This window comes from Montipora foliosa, chromosome 4 (genome assembly GCF_036669935.1).
Source record: "Montipora foliosa isolate CH-2021 chromosome 4, ASM3666993v2, whole genome shotgun sequence".
Classification (NCBI taxonomy): Eukaryota; Metazoa; Cnidaria; class Anthozoa; order Scleractinia; family Acroporidae; genus Montipora; species Montipora foliosa.
The window spans coordinates 13,375,597-13,385,297 of NC_090872.1; the positions used below are offsets into that span (position 1 = coordinate 13,375,597).

The 9,701-nt window shown below is 39.3% G+C and overlaps 2 protein-coding genes across 3 annotated transcripts in view; one reads left to right on the forward strand and one right to left on the reverse strand.

Moving 5' to 3' along the window:
- The window catches only part of LOC137999925 (uncharacterized), a 16,036-nt gene extending 13,123 nt beyond the window's left edge, over positions 1-2,913 (forward strand). The window contains exon 3 of one of the 2 annotated variants that reach the window (XM_068845919.1): positions 33-2,913. In XM_068845919.1, coding sequence (XP_068702020.1) covers positions 33-221 — 189 coding nt within the window. In that variant the 3' untranslated portion in view covers positions 222-2,913. The remainder of the gene's footprint in view (positions 1-32) is intronic. The other variant, XM_068845918.1, reaches the window with a different exon arrangement.
- Positions 2,914-4,554: 1,641 nt separating this feature from the next.
- On the reverse strand, positions 4,555-9,415 carry LOC138001026 (uncharacterized). The gene is made up of 6 exons (XM_068847695.1): positions 9,344-9,415; positions 8,587-8,664; positions 7,726-7,828; positions 6,618-6,841; positions 5,799-5,901; positions 4,555-4,906 (listed from the first exon to the last, which is right to left on the reverse strand). Exons 2-6 carry the CDS (start codon positions 8,654-8,656, stop codon positions 4,555-4,557), a joined length of 852 nt encoding a protein of 283 aa, XP_068703796.1. The 5' UTR covers positions 8,657-8,664; positions 9,344-9,415.
- Positions 9,416-9,701: the final 286 nt, after the last annotated feature.

The window sequence follows — 9,701 nt, forward strand, 5'->3', positions numbered from 1 at the left end:
ACAACTGCTTATATCAGTTTTCTCTGTTACAGGGTACGATGCTTTTTTGTCACTTAGTGTGTGGCTTTCTGGGTATTGCAGCCATCTACAGAATGGTCGTGTACAACTTATTAATCCCGGAAGAGCATTACTTCATATACAAGCGCGTGTATTGCCTGAGCAATATCAATGACTTGCCAGCTGCTCATACCAACTTTGCAGTCCTTGAAATCAATGACTGAGAGCAGGAGGCCATTGTTATGTAATTAATATACAATATGTTCTTTGGCATTTGTCGGTCACAAGTGATCATGGATTTGCACCTCTGTGTTTCAAAACTGTTTAGCTTAATTTTCTACCCAACTGTTTGTGCCACACATCGTTTGAGCTAGTTGTTAATTTTGACACAACCCCTTACTGGGTTCGTATACTTTTTGTTTCCTAAAATTCCATGACCTTTTCAGGATGATACAAGACAAAATCGATGACCTAGGAAACCCTAATAACGACTGCGAGGGAGACTACTTATGAGTTCCAGAACTGATGAAATGTGACAGGTTCCATTTGCGTTTACCAAAACTCGAGACAAGAAGTTTATCTTGTTTTTGCATAGGGCTAATTTTCCAGGATCTTCCAGGATTTATTTTCTTTTTCCAGGACTTCCAGGCCTCAATTTTACCACATTAGAAATCCATGACTTTCCAGGATTTCCATGACCCGTATATACGAACCCTGCCTTTTCTTTTCTTTCATAAAATTTCTAGTGACTGTTGGAGTTTTGATTACAAGTAAGGCGTGTTTCGTTCAGTAGGGAGTTCTTTTAGAGATTTGCGGTTTCGTGGCGCATTATGATCATTACATGTTTTGCGAAGGAGTTCGAAAAGCGTAGAAAGCACCCTAAGGCAACGCCTATATAGTTGCATTTTACGTACTCAACATCGAAAACGCTGTAAGCGAAAGGCTTCAAGTTTATTTACAAGTGTTGAACTATGGTAGGAGTCAATATTAAGCTTTCTTTTGGTAAAAGTCGTCGACCGAAGTAAGCTTTCGCAGAGCAATGCGTCAAATAAGCCAATTTATAAGCCGTTTATCGGCTAACTCACTGTTGTACCCAATTCAAACTTTTCGGGGTTTAAGTGCCACCGTGACGAAAAAGTCAATTATTATTATTTTCTTTGGATTTCAAAACTTTGTTAAAGGGTTCACGCAAAATAATGTCATTTCATGACGCCCAAAATGCCCAAAACGTAGAATGACACATTGCAATTAAACGGTTGAACAGCATAAAGGAAATACAGCAAAACTAAAGTGAAACACGAATGGACACAAATGGACAAGACTGAAATGGATTGCACTTGGGCCCGACGTTCTCAAGTTTATGGCATCGCCTGGATAAAGGTTGTTTTTGCTCAGAATCAGAATCAGAATTTTATCAGTAATGGAATTCCACATTACCATTTTCTAGTTTAAAACTCGTGATTAACTAAAGATTTCCCCTAAACACCCTAAAATAACATGGCATAACCCCTTAAACTAAACATTAAGCGACCAAAGTTTTAAGCCTTGATTTCAAAAAGACATCTGTTTATTTAACTGGAATTTTCCTACTTAATGGCCCGCCATTACTAACTTTAAAATCTTGAAAGAGCTGGATGGAGGAGAAAATTCGCCAAAGGTTCACTAGTTTAAGAATGTAATGTGTGTGTAGAATTAATATACAACACGGGAGGTCTGGGCTTTCAGACTTTTAAACTCGCGTTTTGCATATATAATAAGCTGCATTCACACGCTGAAATTTAAGCTAGTGAGTAAATGACGTCACTTTTCGCCCTCCAAGGTTAACATCAATGGCAATCCGTCAAACTGACATTGGACATTTCCTTACGATTACACGACGCAATATCCCATCTTAATATGACAAGCTTATCACTGTAAAAAGAATGAGAACAGGCAGAATTAGAGCTTTTGTTCAACAAGAAATAGCGTTTCTAAGCACAGCCGCGCTGATCTACAGTATTCAGGTCCAAAAACCACTTTGAAGACGGTTAGCTTTTACTTGTTTTGCTGGGTACTACTATGTCAATACTCTAAAAAAATTCGATTTTCTGGGGGCTTGTCTCGTTAGTCTAGTGGATATTGGAATATGAAAGAACCCAGTCAAAGTAAACGGCCTTTGGATAAAAATCAAAGCTCAAAATTTTGCCAGTCGGGTGTGAAGCAAACACACTTTCAAAAAAACGGAAGAAGATAAGGAAGTTATTTTTTTATCACAGGGGACACTTAAGATTCTTTGTGTATTGTATTTTGAGTTAGCCGATTTGGTCTATTAACTAGGGATATGCGAGGGATATGTAATTGAGCCAAGGCTATATTCTGTTGTCTGTTACAGAGCGACCTCGACTCACGTGAACGTCACTTATTATCCAATCGCATTCTAGGTGCCGCGTGCTTATGGACTAGTATGCCAAAGTCCGACCTTTGCTGATGTGTCATTCCAATTCTGTCTTTATTGCGAAAACACTTAAGCGCGGAAGCATTCACACCGTCCCTTCCTCTTTTCATGCCACGTGCCTCAATAGCATGTCCGAGGTCATGTAATGGGCAATTAGTTGCAAACTATCTGGTTTTGTTACAGTTAATGACCTATATTTTAACATGGACTCATGCAGTATCTGCATGTCAGTGGCACTCTTTTCTAATACGAAGGATTAAATCCCCTTTTACGCTTTGTAAAATAATGATCTAGTCAATCATGTGAAATAAAATATGGGTGGGGATAAAGTGTTCCCACGTGGGTCACCCTTTGCCCCACAAACTTACCGTAACAGGGTTGTGTGCCTGACCACGCACGGTTACCATAGAAAGCAGGGGGCGAAACCCTAGACAGGATAAGGACCTCCCCTCATGTGAGGGATTGTAACCCTCTTTACAGGATTGTGGCCTTAGGGATTGCAACCCCTTGGCGAGGTTTGTAATCTTGCATTGCCAACTTGTTGTCATAGCCTTGGGGATTTATAACCCGTTGGAGAGGGTCTCGACCTCTCCTTGCCGGACAATTCAGTAACCTGCCTTTTGATGACCTGCCAATGGGAGTGCTTCACCTCTAACCCTATGACCCCCCAAATTGTTGTCTGTTACACTTGTTGTCGTGAATTGAGAACATTAAAGTGGAACCTGCTGCGGTACTTCGATGGAGATTTTGCCACTCTTTTGGCTGAACTTTTATTATTTATCACCTTTGTCGAGACAAGTGACTACCAATAGTTCAAAACATTTACCGCACTTTAGAGGGGGAGTTTCGAAGTTAATTATCGGAGTAAAGATTTGAAGTCTTAGTTGGAATCCTTGATTGAACCCAGGTAAAAATATTGTTCTGCTCTATTGCTCGTCTTTTTCACATACCTGAGGAAGAATTGCCATAGGGCACTAGGTAGCGGCCTTGGCGCTGAGAGACATTGATACACGGCAACAAAATTCCTAAACTGTGAAGGTTCTGAAAACCCCATTTCACGATTTTCCAGGAAAGCGGATCGAAAAAGCAGGATACGTTCGTGGACGTAAGATAACGTCATGGGAGGCGAAGCCAGAACTTCTTTTTTTTTTGAGAAATGGGCCCTTTGCAGGATAATGATCACATTGTACAAAAACCGCTATACTGGAACGCAAATTGCGCACTGGGACATCTAAAACAAAGCAAATTAATCTAAATTTTCTTTGTAGACATTTTCTTATGCAAGGGCCAGCTGAACAAAATTGAAGCGCTGGATCTTGGGAGATCTAACCAGCAAATAATTTGTAGATTTAAAGCAAAAACAAATCAAAAAATATATCCTCACAGCCGTACAACCAGCCTTGCAGTATTTTGTTTTTAGATGTCCCAGCATGCAATTTGCGTTCCAGTATGGCGGTTTTGTACCATGTGATCACTATCCTGTTCCCTGCTATACTAGCAGAAGTCTCTCTTAATTCTTATGCGTTCGGCGAGTTGACGAGTATGGGAAAAAAGAGACCTCTTCCATGGGTCGATACTCACTGCGTTGAGCATGCGCGGAGGTTACTTGGCGACCGAATTCTCACGTGATGCTTTTTAGGTGTGTGGGCTCACTTAGCGGAATTACTGTAAAGAAATGCGCGGGACTCAAGTCAAAGTCAGCAAACATATCATGGAGTATGCGGTTTGAAGAGTGCCATCCAAAGGGTATGGATGGCGGTTGGATCAAAGTGAGTATCGACCCCACTGCAGAGGTCTCTTGCCGTACTCGTCAGCCCAGCGGACGCAAAAGAAAAGAGACCTCTGCTACAAGGGAAACAATCCTGCAAAGGGCCCATTGTAGCCGTTGTATTTTTTCGCCTTAAAAATGTGTGATTTGTTGAAAAACCGACAAGGAAATGCATAAGAGACTCAACTTAAATTTGCGTTAACCAAAGCACTTGAGAACTTAAAGAATTTGATGCATATCATAATTCTTTTATTTGTTCATGTTTGTTGTATTACAATCAGTGACAATGCGTAACTTTTATTGCTAAGTTTTAACTGTAGGGACAAGGTCGAGAATTTTAATGTTATGGCTGTGCTTAGTAAGCAAAGCAGATCAAATGAACTGACGTGACGAAAAGGAAAAAACGATTAAAGATATCTTTGCTGAGAGCGCCCGAGGTGGTAGCCGGTTCTGATGTACCAGTTGTACCGGTGGAGGTAGTACCTTGAGGAGTGGTAGACGAAGTTAAGTTAGCAATGGAAGGAAGCATTGTGTTACAGCGCACGTCTGTGCAACATGTGGCATAGCAGCGTTGGAATACTACTCCAGTTTGGTTGCTTCCTTGCATACAAGCTGTATTTTGGGTGCAGTTTCCCTGCCACTCATAGCAATCTTTAATTCCGATGTGTGTTCCGTTGGCTAACTCCGCTGTTGCGGCAAAGTAAGCGCTGGACAAAGAAAACAGGATGAAAATCGTTAAGGGAATCTCAATATTAGCCGTAAAAGCAGAGGGGAAAATCAGCAAGACTGGATTTTAAACATCATTGCCTCTCTTTAGGGCTGGATCGAGGAGAAAATGACGTCGAAGACTCACTAGTTTATGCAATGTGTGTTTACGCGGTTGAATTAATGTGCAGCACTGGCTCTCGTCTTTTTAAACTCTATCAAGTTGCATTTACATGCTGAAATTTCAAGCTCCGAGTTCCAATCGGTCAGCTTTGAAATTGAGTAATGGCGGACCGTGAAAACCAAACCTTAAAAAAACCACGTAAACAGCCTTAAATAAATAAAAAAAATCAAAGCTCAAATTTTGCCAGTCAGGTGTTAAGCAAATACATTTTCAAAATCTGAAGAAAAAAAAGAGATGATTTTTTTATATTCGTAGCTCGTAAAAAACGAGAGCAAACAATTTGATGCAGTTGCTATGCTTTTCATTAATAGCTAGAGCTCACGTCAATCAGCTTAAGTTGCTGATAGACGGATATGCCATCGTTTAACTTTATACGCCTTAGAAATTGACTATATTGTGAAGAAGCTTGAATTTCCTGGTATTTTACGGCAATACTTCGGGTGTGACCACTTAAATTACACTTTCATGGGTGTAGATGAAACATACCCAAGCAAGAGATGTTTTCTTGAGAATCTTGTGTTTGATCATCTTAATTTATTATCATTATACTAAAAATCCTTACTGCAGTCAGTTTATTCTGTTATAATAACTAACGAGTGTTTGGGTGGAATAAAGTAATTTTTTCAATCAAACTGAGTCATTAATTATTAATTTTAAAGTTAAATTAAAAAAAAAATCAATAAAACCAAAATAATCAAGATAATCCTTACGCTGCATTTGAACAGTTCCTTTGTTCATTTGACTCAGCACATTGTTGGGGTGTCTGTAGTAGGTTTGTGCCACAGGTTTGGCAAGCCAAATGTGCTGCGGATACTTTATATGAAAAAAAAAGATCAATGTACCATATTTAACTATGTGAAAAAAACGTTACTTGGCGACCGAATTCTCACGTGATGCTTTTTAGGTGTGTGGGCTCACTTAGCGGAATTACTGTAAAGAAATGCGCGGGACTCAGCGGGCCGGGCTCAAGTCAAAGTCAGCAAACATATCATGGAGCATGCGGTTTGAAGAGTGCCATCCACGGGTATGGATGGCGGTTGGATCAAAGTGAGTATCGACCCCACTGCAGAGGTCTCTTCCCGTACTCGTCAGCCAAGCGGATGCAAAAGGAAAGAGACCTCTGCTACAAGGGAAACAATCCTGCAAAGGGCCCATTGTAGCCGTTGTATTTTTTCGCCTTAAAAATGTGTGATTTGTTGAAAAACCGACAAGGAAATGCATAAGAGACTCAACTTAAATTTGCGTTAACCAAAGCACTTGAGAACTTAAAGAATTTGATGCATATCATAATTCTTTTATTTGTTCATGTTTGTTGTATTACAATCACTGACAATGCGTAACTTTTATTGCTAAGTTTTAACTGTAGGGACAAGGTCCAGAATTTTAATGTTATGGCTGTGCTTAGTAAGCAAAGCAGATCAAATGAACTGACGTGAGGAAAAGGAAAAAACGATTAAAGTTATCTTTGCTGAGAGCGCCCGAGGTGGTAGCCGGTTCTGATGTACCAGTTGTACCGGTGGAGGTAGTACCTTGAGGAGTGGTAGACGAAGTTAAGTTGGCAATGGAAGGAAGCATGGTATTACAGCGCACGTCTGTGCAACATGTGGCATAGCAGCGTTGGAATACTACTCCAGTTTGGTTGCTTCCTTGCATACAAGCTGTATTTTGGGTGCAGTTTCCCTGCCACTCATAGCAATCTTTAATTCCGATGTGTGTTCCGTTGGCTAACTCCGCTGTTGCGGCAAAGCAAGCGCTGGACAAAGAAAACAGGATGAAAATCGTTAAGGGAATCTCAATATTAGCCGTAAAAGCAGAGGGGAAAATCAGCAAGACTGGATTGTAAACATCATTGCCTCTCTTAGGGCTGGACGAGGAGAAAATGACGTCGAAGACTCACTAGTTTATGCAATGTGTGTTTTCGCGGTTGAATTAATGTGCAGCACTGGCTCTCGTCTTTTTAAACTCTATCATGATCAAGTTGCATTTACATGCTGAAATTTCAAGCTCCGAGTTCCAATCGGTCAGCTTTGAAATTGAGTAATGGCGGACCTTGAAAACCAAACCTTGAAAAAAACCACGTAAACAGCCTTAAATAAATAAAAAAATCAAAGCTCAAATTTTGCCAGTCAGGTGTTAAGCAAACACATTTTTAAAATCTGAAGAAAAAAAGGAGTGATTTTTTTATACTCGTAGCTCGTAAAAAAACGAGAGCAAACAATTTTTCATTAATAGCTAGAGCTCACGTCAATCAGCTTAAGTTGCTGATAGACGGATATGCCATCGTTTAACTTGATACGCCTTAGAAATTGACTATATTGTGAAGAAGCTTGAATAATTTCCTGGTATTTTACGGCAATACTTCGGGTGTGACCACTTAAATTACACTTTCATGGTGTAGATGAAAACATACCCAAGCAAGAGCCGGATTGTTTTCTTGAGAATCTTGCGTTTGATCATCTTAATTTATTATCATTATACTAAAAATCCTTACTGCAGTCAGTTTATTCTGTTATAATGACTTAACGAGTGTTTGGGTGGAATAAAGTAAACTTTCAATCAAACTGGGTCATTAATTATTAATTTTAAAGTTAAATAAAAAAAAATCAATAAAACCAAAATAATCAAGATAATCCTTACGTTGCATTTGAACAGTTCCTTTGTTCATTTGACTCAGCACATTGTTGGGGTGTCTGTAGTAGGTTTGTGCCACAGGTATGGCAAGCCAAATGTGCTGCGGATACTTTATGAAAAAAAGATCAATGTACCATATTTAACTATGTGAAAAAAACGGTCGTTTAATTTTAATTGTTTGGACTTTGCCGTTTTGCGTTATACAAACTTTTCTATTTTCTCTGTAAGGAAGAGAAGAATAAAATACATGAAGAGGAATTTAAAAGTGGCGCGTTCAATGGCTTAACTACCTTAGTATGACCCAACTAGTGGACTAATGCAAAAATGCTGCATTTTGATTGGCTACACTACTAGGACTATTAGTAATAGTCGTCGAGTAGCGAAAAGCGTGAGGCTTTCTTTCGTTTTATTCCCAAATAAATATATTTTCAACTTGCATTTGCTAACTTTATTATTGCCTTTTCTGTCGATTAGTTGGTTGATACTAAAACAATTAGACCCTTGGCCCTCAAGGGCCACGGGTCTAATTGTTAAATAGCGCCAATTAGTTAAGATGTCACAAAAGTTTTTGCTACGCTAACACGGTATGACTAGAGTTCATTTACGATGACTAGAGAATCGTTTTGAGAAAATGATTGGCCCATATAGGTGGTTTGCAAGCAGCCTCTAGAGACGTAGATAACAAAAGAAGCCTATTTTTCGTCCACCAACATGGTGGATAATTTGGAGTCTGTTGCAGACCAGAAAGATCACTCTTTTTTTTTTCTGCCGTTTCTGTTGTCCTGGTAAAAGCGACATAATCATTGAGCTGTAAACTGATATGTTTACTTACTTGTATTGAACACCAAAATTCAAATTGGACCTCACCTGAAGGAAGAACGTCAGAAACGAATCCAAAGAAGCAAATTGCTATAGCAAGCAAAACTAGCTTTTCCATGTTTACGCCTGAATACACAAGGGAACAAATTAAATAATCGCTTTCATCTTAAAAAGCAAAAGTTAAGAAGATTCTGCCATTTAAATAGAGAAATTATTTATGTAGGTTGGAACTATTGTTCATCTGGATAAATGACTGAATGTTGGTTGTTATCCGAAACGTTTCACCTCTCTACCGTATCCGGAGTATCGTGTAAACGCACAGTTCAAGGTCGATGATGATACTAAAGTAAACAGCTCACTGCAGATGCAACAGATGGTCACACCTCCATCCACTATTGTGGATAGTTTTCAAATAAATCATGGAAAAAAATACAACTGTTTGAAGAGTAACAATACAATGTGTAGTGACCAGTCATAGCGGAATTTCTGTTTGTCAGGAAGGGTATCTTATAACTAGTCGGCAGCAATTCATGTGCTCGAAAAGAGAAACGAATGAAACTAGCTGGAAGACGAAATGGGGTCTTGAGTTCCAAATTGTAGCAAGTGCTCAAATATTTTCTGAAGGGAGCTACTTTAAATATAAAATCAAAGCAGGTAACGTGGAAACCGGCTTGGCCATGGAGAAGTATACACGCGAGGCTAGAGCTTAGTCAACACTGTCAACAGTGCTACCTTCAAGTAAAGCTACAAAGTCTGCACCGAGGTTGAACTTGGGAAATAAAGCCGGGATTTGTGTTGTACTTACTTGTTCTTACTTGTACTTGTGTTGGGTAAAAAATGAATAGGCTTGTACAGCAAGAGCACGGTGTCCAGACGAGGGGAGAATGTTTCTCTATTTATTTGGTTGAGTGGGTTAACCCCCTGAGGTTTTAATTTGAATGCTAGATTAAAAAAAACACTGTCATTTAATTTAACGCGTCAATGTTTGGTTGAAACAGTTGCAATAGCCCTTTTCACGGTTAGTTTTTCTCATTTGCATTACAATATAATGTAGCATATATGTGAGGCAATTTCGGGCTATTTTGTAGTTTTAACCCGAAATTGCCTCGTATCCGCGTTAGATTACATTACAATGCAAATGAGAAAAACTAACCGTGAAAAGG

Coding starts and splice junctions, on each gene's coding strand:
- LOC138001026 (XM_068847695.1), bottom strand. CDS start 8,656: ATGGAAAAGCTAGTTTTGCTTGCTATAGCAATTTGCTTCTTTGGATTC. Junction 7,829..8,586: donor TTCTGACGTTCTTCCTTCAG/GTGAGGTCCAAT, acceptor TTTTTCATAAAG/TATCCGCAGCACATTTGGCT. Junction 5,902..6,617: donor TTCGTCTACCACTCCTCAAG/GTACTACCTCCA, acceptor TTTCATATAAAG/TATCCGCAGCACATTTGGCT.